The 19,851-nt window shown below is 46.2% G+C and overlaps 1 protein-coding gene across 9 annotated transcripts in view; it reads left to right on the forward strand.

Moving 5' to 3' along the window:
- The first annotated feature begins 254 nt into the window (after positions 1 to 254).
- Positions 255 to 19,851, forward strand: part of NFAT5 (nuclear factor of activated T cells 5) — a 131,048-nt gene continuing 111,451 nt past the window's right edge. For 3 of the 9 annotated variants that reach the window (XM_083164918.1, XM_083164921.1, XM_083164922.1), the window contains exon 1: positions 255 to 579. In XM_083164918.1, coding sequence (XP_083021044.1) covers positions 489 to 579 — 91 coding nt within the window. In that variant the 5' untranslated portion in view covers positions 255 to 488. Of the gene's footprint in view, positions 580 to 11,382; positions 11,696 to 19,851 lie in introns of those variants that run through there. The other 6 variants (XM_083164919.1, XM_083164928.1, XM_083164924.1 and 3 more) reach the window with 4 other exon arrangements.

Raw genomic sequence — 19,851 nt, forward strand, 5'->3', positions numbered from 1 at the left:
CTACTGTGCATGCCATGAAACCAGCTATCTAACATCCAGGGAGCCTCATTTGGCAATGACAGTGTTTTGCAAGGAGTTAATTTTTAGCAAAGACAAAAGAGAGAAGGACCAACGTGTTTGACTTGGAAGGACCCAGCCTGTGAGCTGCCAGACAGGTTTAGGCAGAGTAGCAGATAGGAATTCTCTTTAATGATCCCCAGCACCTACAAGCTAATGCAAGCGGGTTAGAGGCTGCTGCTGTGTGACCTACTCGGACCAACATCTGACTCTCTGTAGCCAAAGCTTAGGGAGGGCAGTGCAGATCTAACACAACGCTACTGTGCAAATGCCAAGCTAGACGAACTGATCAGGAATTTGTTTGTGAGAAGCTGAAGGGGTTGCTGTTCCTGGATTCCGGGAGACAACATAAAGACTCATATTGATTCCTAAACATAATCTGATCTGAAGGGGCTAAAGAATCGTCCATCGACCCGAGAGCCAGCAGCGTTATGCGCTCCCTCTCTGAGGACATCTATACTGCTCCGCGACTCGCAAGTCGATGGCGTCAAGGTGGACATATTGCCGGAGAGAGACGGAGAGGTAAGAGGCTGCAGAGAAACAAAAAGTGGATGCATAACTGAGAAACAGCGCAGAGAAAGTGCCGCTTCCCTATGCATTTGCAATAGATTTTTAACCCTTTGAGCGCCAAGCGAATTTGTCAAAATAGGTGTGAAAATTGCCATGCATTTTTATTCATCGTAATAACCTGTAATGTTTATCTTATATAGGAAATATAATCTTTTTTTTTTTTTGTTCTACACAACATTTTTCATTTGAATTTATATAACAAATGCGAGCGACGCTGGCATTTTTACGGTTGTTTTGCACAGCTCTCACAGAGGTGTTGGCACTCAAAGGGTTAACAGTCGGGACAAATTTGATATTTCTCGTTTCGGAAATGAAGTACAGCGTTTAAATAATGACCGTACAGTCTTTGGATTATTTGCATTACAGTAAATCATAGTGTACTTATCTCTAGTTGTCCTCTTCAACTTTCCCCCAGTCCCTTGTAAACAAAAGTCTCCACTACCTATAAACAGCCAGGGTGCTGAATGTTAACCCTTTGGCAGATTCTTAATGGATGGATTCGTTTCCTGGTGTCCAATGGTTTGTGCACAACCGAATGGGATAAATAGAGGACATGAGATTACCTTTATATTATGCTAGGGGTCCTGACTTTAACCTGTCACTGTGTACTGCTACAAGATTCATCCGTACCGTAGCCTGCATGAAATGTGTTTGACTTTCCTATCTGTGGTCTGCCCAGGCTGCCAAATAAACTAAGCCCATGCAGAGGGCCTCCTTATATTGGCTTATAGTGGGCGGAAGTGTTTGACCTCTTACTAGTTTCTACTGCATACTGGGGCAGATGTATCAAGCCTGGTGAAGAGATAAAGTGGAAGGTGATAACTCACCAGCCAATCAACTCCTCACTGACATTTTTCAAACACAGCTGATTGGCTGGTGTGTTATCACCTTCCACTTTATCACTTTACATTAATACATCCTCCCCAATGCTTTTTGTCATACATATCCTCATCTAGTCCACTATGGACCTGATTCAGACCAATATGCAGGGCTGTAAATTCGCAGCCCTGAGGATTATCGAAACACAGCACATGCGCACGGTACTCTGTGCGCATGCGCTGGTTCCCCTTGTGAAGTCTAGCCTTCTGCTCACCAAGGTGATTGACAGGGGCTTGGCATTTGGAGGCGTAACACTGGCGTTTTCCGGGAGTGTCCCGGAAATGTAGGCGTTCCCGGCCATTGGGAGGGAGGGCCACCAATATCAGCGGCCTCCTTCTCCCCATGGCCTTCACAGCGCTGAGGGAATCTAAATTAACTCAGCAGGGGGAAATCATTTGATGGTGAGTGATTTATCTCCCTGAGTGCACGGCTGTGGGGGGGAGGGAGCTCGGCAGGGCGGAGATTACCTGCGTGCTGGGCTCTGAATACTCCCAGGTCTGAATAGGGCCCTATGTGCCAGGTTGCAGCATCTCTACTGCGCATATGTAGCATCTGCGTCTGCGATAAGGGTCACAGTGCCCTCTAAGCCGCAGAAAGATTGAGCGACAGGCAGATGCCATTTAAGCGAGCGACAACGCCTGATCCAATCTGAACAATGTGCACCTGCGCAGACCCACAAACATTATAATTGTACTAAAACCCATTGGATTTACCAATAGAAAACCCATTGCTGACTGGCACAAGATAAAAAACAAAACACCAATTTGATATAATAAAATATAATACTTTATCGAACACATAATAGAGGTCATTTTGGTTCACATGCAAAGCTGTGAAATTCGCAGCTTTACATGTGTTAAATGCTGCCCGCACAAACGCCCACTCGCTGCACGCACCGCGAATGTCCCCACACGCATGCGAATGGATGTTTTACATAAACATCCAATCATAGCTTGTGTTCGGGGATCACCCATCATCAAATGATTTCTACAGTGCACTCAGATTTAAGACACTCTTTGGTGTCTCAGATCTGCCTGCTCCGTGTACGGGAAGAGGGCGGGCAGCTGACATCATTTCCATGGGCGACACCCTGGCCTGCCGCCTCGCCACCCCGCCCACACTGTCCCTTTCAAACAGATTGGTGACTATGCAAGTCGCCGAGACCATTCGCCAAGGGACCCTGCGAGTGCACAGACTGAAAACATCGCTCCCCCATTGCGAACACACAGAAGAGCGATTCATTCAGAATGACCCCCAATGACCGATCGATACATAGACAATACAATTGACACAATAAAATATATATAAAAAAAATCTATCACATTTTTGAAATGTAATAGTTATAAAGCTGATCTCTTCCGAACGCTACTTAGAATAAAAGAGTTAATCGTCCATTTTTTATCCAGAGAAATTAGTGCCGAATATGTTGAAAAGTTGTTAGATATAATCATAAATCCAAACTGTCAATCAGACTCCGTTTGCTAGCACAGTTATTAGTCTATTAGACACATTATCCATACAGTGTGTATTGTGATGTCTGCGCACCTGCAGGCTGATGTCAGTGCGCCTTCTTGGGACACTGCTGATGTTGTTTCAGCGATCGCCGGACAGGGATGGTTACTCATGTACATGCAGATGATCTAGTGCTGCATCCTCGCAGTTAGTATATACAAGACGCCACATTCAGCATATTTTAGCACAGTCGCTGCGCATAAAGTCACAGAGGCTGTAGCAACTATGCCGTCTCTGAATCAGGCCCTATGTATGAGAGCAGTAAATGTGAGATGCCAGTAGGGGGCACAAGTCCACTGTGAACAAAATCATAGCTGCGTATGCACCCACCTCACCTGTGAATGAGGCCCAATCTCTCTGTGGAGAACGTACCAATACATACCTCCCAATTTTTGCTGTCTGTAATTCTTGACCCTTATGCGCCCTGGATGCACGTGGCTGAATAGAGGGTGTGTTCTTGACTGGATGGGACATGGCCTTGAGTGGTTAGGTGTGGCCTGTGACATGTACCCCCATTTTCATCATTTTTGGGGAGTACCCATGTTCTGTGAAGGGGTCCCTTCATATGAGAGGTTTCAGCCAGGGCAGTGACATGTTTATAATGTACAATACCAGGAAACTGGGCAGACAGGTTTTTATTTTGGATGTTGTTAATTACCTACAATTAACAATATGCTGCTTCATTAGCACGCACATTTCTCAACAGCACGCACGTTTCTCTCAGAGTCTCAGAAGCGCACACGTTTCTGTCAGTCACAGCAGCACGCACGTTTCTGTTAGTCTAAGCAGCATGCACGTTTATATCAGAGTCTCAGCATCACGTACGTTTCTATCAGTCTCAGCAGCACACACATTTCTGTCAGCCTCATCAGCACTCACGTTTCTGTTAGAGTCTCAGCAGCACGCACGTTTCGGACACTCTCATCAGCACGCATGTTTCTGTCAGAGTCTCAGCAGCATGCACGTTCCGGACAGTCTCATCAGCACGTACATTTCTGTCGAAGTCCTAGCAGCATGTACGTTTCTGTCAATCTCATCAGCACGCACGTTTCTGTCAGTCTCATCAGCACGCACGTTTCTGTCAGTCTCATCAGCACGTACGTTTCTGTCAGTCTCATCAGCACGTACGTTTCTGTCAGTCTCATCAGCACGTACGTTTCTGTCAGTCTCAGCCGCATGTTCTCTCAGTCTCAGCCGCATGCACTTTTCTGTCAGAGTCTCAGCAGCACGCACATTTCTCTCAGTGTCAGCAGCATGTACATTTTTTCAGAGTGTCAGCAGCACGCACGTTTCTATCATAGTCTCAGCAGCACACACATTTTTCTCAGAGTCTTCGCAGCACGCACTTTTCGCTCAGAGTCTCAGAAGCACGCACGTTTCTCTCAGAGTCTCAGAAGCACGCACGTTTCTCTCAGTCTCAGCCGCATGCACGTTTCTCTCAGAGTCTCAGAAGCACGCACGTTTCTCTCAGTCTCAGCAACATGCACTTTTCTGTCAGTGGCAGCAGCACGCATGTTTCTCTCTGAGTCTCAGCGGCATGCACATTTTTCTCAGTGTCAGCAGCATGCACGTTTCTCTCATATAGTCTCAGCAGCATGTGTTTTTCTCAGTCTTAGCAGCATGCACGTTTCTCTCAGTCTCAGCAGCATGCACATTTCTCTTAAAGTCTCAGCATTATGCACGTTTCTCTGAGTCTCTTGCACTGCACCTACAAATAATTTGACAATGTTCTCACATATAGACCATCACATAAGCCTGTGGATGATACATTCCGACTTACAGATAAAATCTGGACAGGGCCATGTTTGTGATTAAAACCGCTGACGTGTTTTGAGCTGAAACTCAGCACTTAGATGCTAGGAGATAACTTGTGCTGCGCATTCAATGTATCTCTCAGCTACAAGAAGATCACTGCCTGATCTTTAAAGGAGCGTCATAGAATTCAGCGCATGACATAAATGTCTTTACTTTTCAGTAAATTGCATACTGTTGAGTTGTATTGTGTATTCCACACATTGTATAAGACTAGCTTTTAATTTACACTATAGGGTCAATTCATTCAACTGCGAGGCAGCTAACCCCAGAAGTACAGCTATCTGCTGCAGGTATGGTAGCTGCAAAGTCATAGCTCTTTGTTTGCAGCCCCGAGCTCAGCTGTCATTGCTGGTGTTTCTGCACTGTTGCAACAGCAACTAGATAAATTATCTGTTCCAGTCTGTCTTCTCAGTATTCTTCTTCTTTAGCAAGTCCAGCCCAGTCCGCCTGTTTATTAGCTGGTCCAGTTTGACTTCTTGGTGTTCCTCGTCTGAGTCAGTGTGCACAAGACACCACATGCAGCATTAGCATATTTTAGCACAGCCGCTGCACACAAAGTCGTAGACTCTGTAGCTAATGTGCCGTCTCTGAATCAGGCCCTATGTTTGTGAGTAGTGAATGTGAGATGCCAGTAGGTGGGATTCGGTATGAAATCCCGACGGTTAAAATCCCGACAGGGTCGAAATCCTGAATGCGTCATAATACCGACAAATACAAAATCCCGACATTTAAAATCCCGACAAGGTCAAAATACTGACATATAGAATGTGAAAAACCAGGGCTATTTTTCAGCAGGCTCCAGCAAGAACTGAGACCCTTATTCTAGTTCACTCTTTCTGACAAAATATTTCTTAGATGGACAAAACCATGTGCACTGCAGGTGAGGCAGGTGTTACTTGTGCAGAGATAATTAGATTTGGGTGGGGTTTTACACCTGCCTCACCTGCAGTGCACATGGTTTTGTCCATCTACGAAATATTTTGTCAGAAAGAGTGAACTAGAATAAGGGCCTCAGTTCCTGCTGGAGCCTGCTGAAAAATAGCCCTGTGAAAAACAGTGAAAAAACCCATGCCGACCTTGCGACCTGTCGACGGAAAGTCATGTTGACTGTTTCACCTGTACATTCTATAGGTCGGTATTTTGACCCTGTTGGGATTTTAAATGTTGGGATTTTGTCCTTGTCGGTATTATGACCCATTCGGGATTTTGACCGTCTGGCTTTTGACTGCATCCCAGTAGGTGACATTTGTGTCTGCACAAGGCAGTGGCTGACTCGTGAATAAAAAATCATAGCTGCGTATGCACCTACCTGCCCCTCTGAATAAGGCCCAAAGTCTTTGTGGAGATCGTACCAATACATACCTTTCAGTTTTTGCGGTCTTTAATTCGGGACCTTCATGCACCCTGGCTGAAAAGAGGGTGTGACCTTGACTGGATGGGACATGGCCTTGAGTGGGTAGGTGTGGCCTAGTGACATGTACCCCCATTTTCATCATTTTGGGGGAGTACCCATGTTCTGTGAAGGGGAGATCTTTCAGCCAGGGCAGCAACATGTTTATAACGTACAATACCAGGAAACTGGATGGACAGGTTTTTATTTTGGAAGTTAATTACCTACAATTAACAATACGCTGCTTCATCAGCACGCACGTTTCTGTCAGAAACTCATCAACAAGCACTGTTCTGTCAGTCTCGGCAGCACGCACGTTTCTGTCAGTCTCGGCAGCACGCACGTTTCTGTCAGAGTCTCGGCAGCCAACACGTTTCTGTCAGTCTCGGCAGCACGCACGTTTCTGTCAGTCTCGGCAGCACGCACGTTTCTGTCAGTCTCGGCAGCACGCACGTTTCTGTCAGTCTCGGCAGCACCCACGTTTCTGTCAGTCTCTGCAGCACGCACGTTTCTGTCAGTCTCGGCAGCACCCACGTTTCTGTCAGTCTCGGCAGCACGCACGTTTCTGTCAGTCTCGGCAGCACGCACGTTTCTGTCAGTCTCGGCAGCACGCACGTTTCTGTCAGTCTCGGCAGCACCCACGTTTCTGTCAGTCTCGGCAGCACCCACGTTTCTGTCAGTCTCGGCAGCACGCACGTTTCTGTCAGAGTCTCGGCAGCAAGCACGTTTCTGTCAGAGTCTCGGCAGCACACACGTTTCTGTCAGTCTCGGCAGCACCCACGTTTCTGTCAGTCTCGGCAGCACCCACGTTTCTGTCAGTCTCGGCAGCACCCACGTTTCTGTCAGTCTCGGCAGCACCCACGTTTCTGTCAGTCTCGGCAGCACCCACGTTTCTGTCAGTCTCGGCAGCACCCACGTTTCTGTCAGTCTCGGCAGCACGCACGTTTCTGTCAGTCTCGGCAGCACGCACGTTTCTGTCAGTCTCGGCAGCACCCACGTTTCTGTCAGTCTCGGCAGCACCCACGTTTCTGTCAGTCTCGGCAGCACCCACGTTTCTGTCAGTCTCGGCAGCACCCACGTTTCTGTCAGTCTCGGCAGCACGCACGTTTCTGTCAGAGTCTCAGCAACAGCAGCAGTGCATCAGCACTTACTGCTCAAATGAGTAAACTGAGCTGCTTTCATCTCAAAGTCACCCAGTGTGTATGGGCCTTTAGAAACAGATTAGTGTCCCTTCCAAAAATTGCTTTCACTTTCTGTTATGACATCTTTTAGCACACAAAGGTCCTGATTCAGACCTGTTTGCTAGGCTGTGTATATTCGCAGCCTAGCGAACAGGTAAATGCCGCCACCCAAGGCATGCTAGCATGCGAGGGGATGTGTACACAAACACATCCCCTCGCATGCGGCCGCCCGGACAAAAACGCGTTTGATGGATAAAAGTCAGTCTGTACTTACTTTTATCCAAAACGGGGATGGCCGAAAAATGGGCGGGCTGGGCATTCCCCTGCTCCCGTCCCCTTCCCTCCTCTGCCCGTGCGAACGCCATGGCGTGTGTGAGACCCGCCGAATGCGATCGCACAGGGGGTCTGAACATGTGCATGGCCCCACCATCAGAACTGGGGCATTGCCCCGGTCCGATCAAAGAAGAATCAGGTCCAACGGAGTCATTGGGTTCGTCATGTGGCCTCTAGTGGTCAGTGGCGGTACTTCACCTCATAGAGAGGAGTACAGTAGTAAGCCTTTTATATATAGATAGTAGTCTGATCTGCCTACCAACTCTGGGGAAATTTCCACGAGCCTATATAAGAGATCAGCATTTGGATATACTGTTTACAATAAATACCAAGTTCAAATACTGCTTATCTGTATACTTACATGAATGCTAGATTCAGTGATAAATCTTTCTCTGCAATCAGAGTACCACCCTTTCCATTGTACAAAGCAATATACAGAGGTAAAGGTTTGTGATTGGTCAGTGATAGCTGTCTACATTGAATCGACTCATTTCTGCTGTAATAAAATAGCTATTATACTTAATAAGATATACCGGCATGAACTTTCTTTTCTCTATGTACTATTGATATATTATTAACCCCTTAAGTGGTAATCTCGAGAATTTTCTAATCTGTGCCTCAGTGCCCAGTCTGGCAAGCCCGGAAAATTCTCGGGATGGCCACTGTTTAGAGCCGGCCCCCTCTCCTCCGCCACGCCTCCTCCTGCCCCCCCCCCCCGGCTTTTCTATTGAAGCCTCCGGAGTCAGCTACTGACACCACGCCGCCGGGTGCAGGGCCGTGGTGCCGGGCAGCGGCTGGCATAGTGTTCAGCAGCGCTGCCCGGCACAGGGGGAGAGCATGGTGATTTTTTTTAGGTAGCGCTAGCCAATAAAACTCGCCCGGTGGGGAACGCTAGCTAAAAAAAAAAAACACACCACTGAAGGGGTTAAAAAGCTATTGACTGAGGTGCCAAACATTTGTCATCAATGAGCTTAATTTCTTTGTAAGCAGTATAGTATTTATAAAGGGCACAAAAGCTGAACTTTAACAGGTAGCAAAGTATTGAATGAACAGTCAAGTCATTAATAAATCTGACTATAATAATGTCATTTCACTACAGCCAGACAAGACTGGTAATGTGAAGAAAGTGAGAAACCCTAACAAGGTATCGGTTCCCTGCTAGTGTCCAGCTCACACACTGATTCATTAAATTTGCATTTGGTGCAAGAGACAGCTAAATTATTGATGTTGAGAATGGAAGCACCTGCTTTTACTGTTTTACCTGGTAACATTGTACTAACTATACAGACACCAATCTGTACATTCAGATACAGTGTGCATGTACCATATACAGAGAATTCCGAAATATACTGAAAACCAACTACCTGTAAATGCTTATGGAGGAGAATTACTAGTAGCATATCTCCCAACAGAGCTCCCTAGAGTCTAGCTATACAGTCAATAGGTCGACAGGTAATGAATGGGTCAACACATTGAAAGGTTGACATGCACTAAGTTGGATTTGACAAAAGGTCGACACAAGGAGGTCGACATGACAGTGGTTGGCACAGGCACACAAGTGGTTTTTTTTTCAGTTTTTGTGCCGATGTCAGCATTAGTCGACATGGACCCCCAACTAGTGTAACGCAACCCCCATATGGTTTGCTTTGCTCCCAATGTTGCACTCGGCACACTTATAATCTCACTCTATGCCAACATGGATCCGGTAGTGGCGTAACTAGAAATTTATACCCCCCCTGCCAAAAAAGTTTGTGTCGCCCCCCTCCCCCGTGCATATATATCCCCCCCTCGCGGACACTCTAACCATGCCTTGCACCCTACGCTATCCTAAAGCAGCTATGGCGCCAGGCGCTACTCCTGCAAGGCTAGCGGACTTCTAGTAGTGGAGGCCAGGCAGCAGGGAGAGAAGCCATGCGTGCTTTGTGCACCACTCCTTCCCTTCTCAGTCGCCAGGCAACCAGGGAGATCGAGGCATTTAGAAGTGCAGAAGCCGCGCGTGCTGTGTGCGCCGCCTGATCCCTCCACAGCAGCCACGAGTAGAGATGGGTCATTTGCGATTGAACCGGATCTTTTGAACGGATCCCACCCAAGAACGAATGAGTCGCGATCCCAAAAGGTGATCCGTTTCAGTTTACAATGCATTTTCCTGATCTCAGTGCTGCCACCTGTGGCAGCTGAGATGTACTACCTCTGGAGAACTGAGTACAGTGCTCTGACTACAAGCGATAGAAAGATTAGCTGCTGCTGCCAGGGATGGCCATCGGTGCAGACCCCATCGATGGTTGCCATCGATGGCGATTCTGCACCCAGCCATCGATCAGTGTTTTTACTCGGTCAAGTATATTCCACCTTTTTTAAAAAGCGAGTCGAGGACCCATCTAAAAGATGCGTATCTTTTCACTGAGAGATCCGGCGGAACCCGGCTCAGCTTAATGATCCGTTTTGCCCATCTCTAGCCAGGAGCAGATGGAGTGGCACCAGGGGGAAATCAGTCACCGGTTACAGGGGGAGGAGTCAGGGATGCGGGCGCTTCCTCTGTGTCCCTGACTCACATCAGCTACAGCAGCAGTGCTGCTTTTGTTTTCAGCGCTCACCGCAGACCCCGCGGCGCTGGCTCCTCCAAGCCACAGTGTGGTCTGCAGCACTATAGTTACGCCACTGCATGGAAGGAAGAACAAGTAGGTTAAAAAAAACAAAAACACAAGTGTCATTTCACCTAACCCATGTTATGCAGCTGTTATCAGCTGCTCTGTATAATTGTATATTATACAAATTATAGATGTTACTAGTGCTGATTGGTTACCATGGTCAAATTCTCCACTGTCTTCCCCATAGAGATGCTGGTGGCATCCCTATAGTTCTATTCATAAATGAGGCTTACCTTCCAATGTGAGTATGATGATAATGATGACGAAACTGCTGTTTTGCCCGGTTCTACGTTTAATGGTCTACACACTACAGTGTCTAGAATCTAGACACTGTAGTGTAGACCTTTAAACGTAGAACCGGGCAAAACAGCAATTTCGTCATCATTATCATCATCATATTCAGATCGGAAGGTAAGCCTCACTTTACAGTATGAATAGTACTAAGCATGGCTATTTTTCAGCAGGCTCCAGCAGTAACTGAGGCCCTTATTCTAGTTCACTCTTTCTGACAAAATATTTCTTAGATGGACAAAACCACGTGCACTGCAGGTGAGGCAGGTGTAAAACCCCACCCAAATCTAATTATCTCTGCACAGGTAACACCTGCCTCACCTGCAGTGCACATGGTTTTGTCCATCTAAGAAATATTTTGTCAGAAAGCATGAACTAGAATAAGGGCCTCAGTTCCTGCTGGAGCCTGCTGAAAAATAGCCCTGACTATAAGGATGTCAGCATCTCTATGGGGAAGACAGTTTACACTTACTGGGATAAAGGAGCCTTCTGCAGGAAGCAACTGTGTGTCTTCCCCAAACACACAGAGAAGCGGCAGCCAATCGCGCGTCACCTCCCAGCGAGCCGGTCAATCAATAGCACATGCTATAGCTCCGCCCAGTGACGGACGTCATCTGTCTTTCTATCAGTCGCGCCCACATCTGACGTCGCTGCGTCATTGTCTGTCAAGGGACTAGCTCCTCCCTTGGTTACGGTCGCCACCGCGTTCATGCTCACGTCGGGCCCATGGTAACCGCCACCTGCCAGTCATCCCTCTCAGCCCCGCCCCTCTCCACGGAGCGCTCTGTGTAGAGATCAGGCTCCTCCCCGCGCCTGCGCACTACGCTGCCAGTCGAGGGGGCGTGCCGTCGGTTCCTGTCAGTGCGAGCAGACCGGAGCGAAGACCGGGACTTACCGAACCGCCGACCCCCTCAAAGCCCGCAATCTCCAGCTGGCCCGAGCGGCCATGCCCTCCGACTTCATCTCCCTGCTCAGCGCCGACCTTGACCTTGAGTCCCCGAAGTCACTATACTCCAGAGGTGAGCGGGGCCCCGTGGGCAGTTGGGGGGGGCCGTGGAAAGGACCCTCACTAGTCCTCTGAGCTGTGGCCGAGCTTTGCTCCATACTTTGGTTCCCGCGGAGGATTCTGGGAAGGGGATGTCACTCTTTGCCAGCAGTGTGTGCCTGGGTGGGGGCCTAATTCGTGACTCAAAAGCTTGCACTCCATCACTGCATGCTCTCTTCTGAGAGTGACATCCTAATTGGAGAGGTCTGTTTGCAAAGATAGGCCACCTGTGACTCTTTATGTCTTGCAGAACTACCAGCCAATGTGTCTTGGTTGTCAGGGCATGCTGGGGCTGGTAGTGCACTAGAGCTGGAGAGCTCCCGTGTTTTGGTTCCTCTATGCTTAGTTCCTTTTAATATATTACATTTCATCACTTCAGCTTGGACATTATTGTAATTGTATTGGCACTTGGGGGGATTGGCTTCATGGTACCAATTGAATATACAATGGTAGAATGTCCATTTCTATTGTTAGAGTGTGTACACACCATTAGAGTAGGGATAGGCATCGTGTCGCACTTTAATTGCTGTAGAACTTCACATTCCAGCATGCCCTGCCACGGTTTTGCTGTGGGATCCATTTAAATCATGGCATGACATATTGGGATGTGTAGCAAAGCCTGTCATGTTCTTCTCTGATCTGCAATAGACGCACTTTACAGTAAGTATTTGACAGGACTATTTAGCTGTAACATAGCCAAGGGCTCACATCATACCAAACACAGTAAGCAAGTGGACATAACCTGTTATAGACACATGATGTTGTGCAGACCGACACTGTTTTGCAGAGGTAACTCAAGTGCAAGCTTTTTTGTCATTTAGTGATATAACATGTGTCTGCCGGAGGGTTGTGTGCAGTCTTTTAAAGGACTTTGCTTTTGTGATTGTCCGTATCTGTACAAATGTCTGATAGATATTTTTCATCCTGGCAATCGGTGCAACCGCCATAGATGCAAAACTGTACAAATGCTACTCCTGCTCTGAAAAGCTTCTTTATTCAGTAGTGTAAAGTGGTTACAGTGTGCCTTTATTTTGCACAGGATGCCCTTGCATTAAACAGTACAAAGTTTCTGCTTCAGCTAGTACACAATTAACTTGTCAGAGGTCTTCAGATGATGATCTCCCTTCTTATTGTTGGTATGTGGTCGATGGGTCGTCACTATTGGCCGACAGACATATGTCGACATGGCTTCGGTCAACAGAGACAAATGATCGACACAAGCAATAGGTCGACATATTTTTTTTACAGTTTATTTTCCAAACCACGTGTTTTTTCATACTTTACTATCCACGTGGACATAGAGGGAGAATATTATAGTGTTCCGAGTGTAGCGGTACACTGATACAGTGTCCATGTCGATGTAGGTCGACATAGACATGAAAATACGTGGAAAATTCATGTTGACTTTTTCTGTCGTCCTATTGCCTGTGTTGACATAGTCTCCCTGACAGCATAAGCCATGTCAACCGTTTTAAGGTGTCGACGAATGGCCTGTCGACAAGTAGTGGTCGACATAATGAGAGTTGTCCTTAATTGGGTCGATCCTATGACCCTTATCTGTTATTTTCTTTTTACCTGTCACCTACTGTAGAAGTAGTCTGGCCTACAAGTAATGCTTAACCATGGGATATTACTAGGATATATATGGGCTACACTTTCAAAACAATACAAGGTGCACAGAACTAGACATAACTAAGTGAAAAACTAAAACAGAGCACAGATAACAATTAGTAGCACAATTCTCAGTACACAATATACCTGAGATGTCGGGAAGCCACGTAGCTGTCCAGGGGCAGGTTGTAGTAGGAAGAGACATAAGTTTTGGCATTCTTTCCATCTTCTTGCAACTACAGTAACTGAGCTCATCACACTGGCTGCAGTACAAAGCATCTCTGGTGCCCGGGAGCCTGGGGTAGAAGTCCATGTGGAGACTGGGAATTATCACTTTGATACACAACTGTGCTCTGGTTGTTTGGCAAGTCTTGGGTGCACACATTGGCCCTTATTCTGGTTCACTCGCAAAGGCAAATTCTTTTTCAAATGGACAAAACCATGTGCACTGCAGGTGGGGCAGATGTAACTTGTGCAGAGAGAATTAGATTTGGGTGGTGTTTTACTTCAAAGTGAGATCTATATTGCAGTGTACAAATAAAGCAGTCAGTATTTTCCCTGCACAGAAACAAGATACCTCACCCAAATCTAATTCTATCTGCACAAGTTACATCTGCTCCACCTGCAGTGCACATGTTTTGTCCATTTGAGAAGGAATTTGCCTTTGCGAGTGAACCAGAATAAGGGCCATTGTGCAGCTCTGGCTTACGCTGGATACACACACAAAGATTCATCTGCCCAATCTGTCTGGTGGGAACAAAAATCTGCCAATGTATGGGAGATTATTGCAATCGATCAATTGCTCTAAAACACTGGAAAATGGATAAAAATGATTGTTCGGTTTAAGCTGATAAATTAATTGACTTTAACCAGTTTATCTGAATTAATATTGCTTGTTTTCTAGCGTTTGGGAGCAAATGGTTGTCTCATATGCTCCCATACATTGTCAGATTTTCACCAGATAGTTTGGACAGATAAATCTATACGTGTGTACCGAGCATTGGCCTACCTATTCATCCTTACCATATTGAGCTAAGGGATTGACAGTGGTGCCAGTATGAAAACTCCCACTGGTAGCAAACAGGGTTAGCTGCAGAACTGCTGTGCATTCCAAAATGTTTCTGGGTATCTGACCATAAAGGATAACCAAGCTTTGGCTGTGTTCCTCATTGTGTGGTCACTTGGATCTGATACCCCACAAACTATAGTCTTATGTATCCACCTGTTGACATGGTAAAAAAAATCCTCTTTCATGTTGTCAAGTTTTGCTTTTGTTTCTGTGTGTTTATCTTTTTCATTGGTACTAACCTGGGTTCTTGTATATTGTCTCGCTTGTAGTCTTCTTTAACTCTTTGACTGCCAGTGTTGCTGTGAGAGATGAGCAAAATATCTGCTAAAAATGCCAGGGTCCACGTTGAGGAATATGAATCAGTTTAGTTACTGCCGGCAAACGATCCAAAGTCAATTAAGTTTTGTTAAACATTGAGCCCAAAAAAAAAGAACAGTAGATGTGAGCTAGTGTTCATTCTAGCACCCGCTATCTTTGAAAACCCATGCAGTCCCTCCTCCCTGCCTGGGGTGTCACTGTCTGCTGTAGTGCTTCTAGCACTGTGTGGTCTGTATATCCGCACTGATAAGCAAACCAGACCTGTGCTAGAAACACCACAGTAGACAGCGACACCCCAGGCAGGGTAGAGGAACTGCATGGGTTATCAAAGATAACGGGTGCTAGAATGAACACTATGATCGACGCTGGCGTTTTTAGCGGATATTTTGCACGTCTCTCACAGCAAAGGGTTAAAAGAAAAGACTTTTTGCATAAATGAGCGCAGTTATCTGTTTTGTTCCTGCTTATGTGCATTCACATTTGCTTACCATCTAATGTTTGGATAGTTTGTATTTCAGGTTTGATTTCGGTTGACAGTGATCTTCAAAAATCATATGTAATAAATACCATGGGCTATGTCATGCGCTGTGCATAGGGAAAGAACTTGTGACCATTTGGTTCCACTGTTCTTGCAAGAAAATGCTCTGGATTGTAAGAGTTTACGAACTCTCCGTTGATTTCCCCTTTTTTTTCTCCAAATAAAATGGTGATTAAAAAATAAATAAATTCATAAAAAGTGCAGTTGTAGAATTATTATTGCAGCCTTATCTATGAATAACACGACCACCACCTCAGAAAAGAAGAACCTTAATACAATATATTTGTTTCTTTGGGTTATTTATTTTTATTTGGGTTGTTGAACGATCACTTCCTTTTGACTCAATTGATCTTATCTTTGCTTCATTGTTGCTTTTCGGTTTCTCAGCTAAGCAGAAATGTAAATATGGATAAAGCCGGTCAAATTGCAGTGACATTACCACGTAAGCAAAGATTTGTTTCAGATGCATGCAGTAAAGGCATCCATTTTGTGGGCGGGGCCAGTATTCAACAGTGTGTGCAGCCTATCAATTCCCTAGCAAGCAGTCACATGACTGAGGTGCTGTGACTTACAAATATTTATCTGTGCATCCACAAAATAGCTCCGCCTGCGTCAACCAGCCAGATCTGAATATAAATCTTACTAGTGTATGGGCACCTTCAGCCATGTCAACCTTGAGTGGTGGACCCAATGCATGTCGTCCTACCGACCATATACCCTCAAATGGCTAAACCCTGGCATTAGCTTCCTTTGCTCTGGCGAGCTGACATACATACTGCATACCTACAAATACCAGAGTTCTTCTTTGCATAACTGCTTGTTTTCTGGAACATTTAAAGAACCCTGAACTAATTTTTTTTTTTAAACCAGTCTGTGATGTTATCTACATTCTAATTGGTTTGTATTTTTTTTTTGTCTGATTTCTATGCAGTAGGTTTTTTTTGGCTAAGTTTTATGGTGCATCCTAAAGGATTGATTATTTCCCCTCTCCCCATCAGATAAACAGGTGTTTCAGGTGACTTGAGTCGGCTGTACTTGCACGCATATATCTGTTACCATGGGGACTTGGCCTGGTTGTCAAGGTCGTTCTCCTTTTGCCTGTTGTCCTTGAGTTTGTATGAGGAGGAGTTACTGCGGTGGAGGGTCTGTGAGCACAAAGTGAGCCATCACGGTGCAGATTGCCGGCCCATCCGCGGACCTCTTCGGGCTTTCAGCCAGCACTTTTTTTTTTTTGCTTTCTCTGCCTGACAAAGTTCAGGGAGCTTTTGATCTTGCAGTAACGTGACGCTCACATGTGAGGTCACAAAGAGGACTGATCTAGTGGTTTCCCTTGGAAGTGACAGCATTTGATTGCAGCAACCCTGCCAACTTCTTGAAAACCCTTGGCAGGTCCATTCACTCGGATGCCAAAACTATGGAGCGGAGTTATTTTTGGGTACAGATGCATTGTGTACGCCTGGTCCTGTCAACACTATAAAATAAAAGGAAAGTCGTTGGGGGAAAATAAGATGAATGTTTCAGCAGCAGGCACGTGAAGTCACACCGCCGTTTTCATGTCACAGGGCCCTGCTGAAAGTGCATTAGTGTTTGCATGAAATTAATCCGGCCGCAGGCTTCCCTGCTAGATCACAAACTCCATGCTAAGCTGGTCTGACGTAGGTTTAAACTCCAAAGTATCTTAGCAGCCTAGAAAAATGCAGTCTCCAGCATAGAGGTTATTACTGACCTCTCCAACCCACAAAGCTTTGCCAAGGCGAGGAAATGATCAGCAACACCTATTGCGCGTAACCTGATAAATGTCGATGTTCTGCATGTAGCGGATGAATATGAGGATTTGTCTTCTGCTCGGAGGATAAATCCTGTTAATGAACCGTTACACGTGAACTTTAACAGCACGCAGCGTTATCAGGCTGTAAATGTGTGTAACGTTTCCGTGTTTACTTTTCTGATAGGTTTCATTTAAATGGAAATGTTAAAAAAAAAATACTACTTTGTTTTCTCTGGATTTATTGTTTTTTCTGTTTGTTTTTATAGCTGTGAGAGATTTTATGTTGTGTTTTATAAGACATTGGCCTCTGGGGGCGCTGTTCTATATAGTTTATAGATTGAATGTGATTTTAGGTCAGTTGACCAAACGGTTATGGGTCATTGGATCGTCATGCTTTTGGGTGGACATGGCTTATGCTGCCCATACACTTGTGAGATATTGTATACAATCATTCGATTTCGACCACATCTGGCCGATAAATCGAATGATTGTATGCATTTTTTTTTTTCAATTACATTTTTATTAAGACTTTCAATACAGTAGAAATGCTTTAATGATAGTAAACAGTAGGTATATTATAAAACATAAGGGGAAGGTGGAACAAATTAGGGGGGGGGGGAGGGGGGAACACTCTAAGCCAGTGGTTCCCAAACTGTGCGCCGTGGCTCCCTGGGGTGCCTCGGGACACATGCAGGGGTGCCCTGGGTTGGTAGTCCAGGACCAACTCAAATTATTAATGGTTAATTATTTATAAGCAAAACCAGTGCTGGTGGCTGCCAATCATAAAATGTGTACAAATAGAAGCAATTCCTGCCCTTTTCCACATAACTGACCCTAAGAACCGCATATAAATCCAATCTAATTAAAATAAATTTGGCCTAGGGGTGCCGCGAAAAAAATTCTTATACTCTAGGGTGCCGTGATTAAAAAAAGATTGGGAACCCCTGCTCTAAGCAGTTACAATCATTGGTTACGTGAGCATAGAGAGGCAACCCATATCAATTCAGTCATGCGCTTGCAGAGGAAACAAATTACACAGAGCGGTTCACCGAACAAGAGGGATCTCGGATGTTGGGACCTATTATACGGAGCTTGGATCTGTTCGCTTCTAAAACTATTGGACAGGTCTCGAGGTTGTATCGGCGGAGGCTGGGGGCTAGACGAGGATGTAGGTAGATTGTATGCATTGTTGAGGGACATTTCGACGTGATGCGCGGGCACGCCCTTGAATGTCGCGTCGATAGATCTTATGTGCTGCACATAATAGCTATCGAATTTTTTTAACCACATGCGATCGCTCGAATATAATCTGCGGGTGGGGGGCAGAGGAGACGCATTAAGCGGCGTGGGGTTTGGGGAGGGGGGGCCGGAGGGACTGCTGGTGGCGTACGTGCTGCTACAGTCCGGATCAGCGGGCGGCAGGGGGTAGCGGAGTAGTGTAGCTACATCGGGTGCTGAAGTTTTGCACCCAAAAATGCGATCGGATTCGATGGACATCGATGGCATCGAATCCCATCGCATAAGTGTATGGGCAGCATTAGATCGACACATGAAATAGGTCAACATGGCTAAGGTCGACAGGATTGGAGGGTCGACACAAGCATTATGTAAACAGTCAAAAAGTCCACATGGGGTTTTCACATTTATTTGTCCAGAATGTCAACATGGACACCGCCAAAGTGTACCGCATCTTCTCGGGTTCCTCTCTGCGCTCGCCATGCTTCGGGCACGGTACCTTGCTATGTGCGGTACACTATTCTATTCTCCCTCCACGGCCTAGTGTAATAGAGTGGCTGTATGGCTGGTTCTACAACTGTTCATTAAAGAAAATATAGAAGCAGTGATAAGGGAGGAGACTTGGCCCATGGTAACCAATCAGCCGCTCGGTATAATTTGATATTATGCAAATGATAGATGTTACCTCAGTGCTGATTGGTTGCCATGGGCCACTGCTCCTCCCTTATCACTGCTTCCTACATCTGCCCCTCAGGTGAGAGGGATACTTCGTAGAATGACTTAAACCTAAGCAGAAATAAGAACTACTTCTTCTATCACTGAGAGAACTGTATAGCACTGAATAGGCAGTTGTCAGTCAATGAATATAGCAAAGTAAAAAGGAATTCAGCCTCACAATGTGTACCCGGCGGGGGAGCCTGCATCGCCAAGGATGCCAGCAGCATCAGAGCGACGGCATGACCCTCGCTAGCGATGTCTAACGATGCATGCAGGACTGCCGAGAATGTCTTTGACGACTCTTGAGCGCACAGCATATTGTGTACACACGTGACAACGGGACCCATATGTCGGTCTGATCCACCGGATCGAGCGACATATTGTTTAGGTTGCACTAGGTTAGCATTATACATCTTCTGTGCTTAATCCATATAAGTAGCAATGAACCGTGCAGAACCGCTGAAAGCGGTTTGTGAGCAAATGGCGCTAACCACCATTACTGCCAGACCACACTGGGACACAACTGGAGGGGCACTTGTGCTTGCGCCCACACAGTTGAGCGATCAATCACTGCCGACTACCGGTGCAGGAGCACAGTCGCTCGCCAGATAACCGGTACACGGCGGATCACCCGTACAGGCAGCACAACAACGTTGTTTACAGACATAGGACTTGTACACACTGGTCGATGTGTACCCAGCATCAGATCCTCTGAGCAGCAGCGAGTGAGCTGATTCATGAATCCATTCGCCTGGGTGTATTAGTTATGGCGGCGTGAGCCTCATCTAAGGGGCAGGTGAAGCTCGGTGTATTGGTGTCACGTTACAGGACTGGTTACTGTTTTTACCACTTTCAATCCCTAAACATTTTGCG

The sequence above is a fragment of the Crinia signifera genome, chromosome 11 (genome assembly GCF_055691185.1).
Source record: "Crinia signifera chromosome 11, ASM5569118v1, whole genome shotgun sequence".
NCBI lineage: Eukaryota > Metazoa > Chordata > Amphibia > Anura > Myobatrachidae > Crinia > Crinia signifera.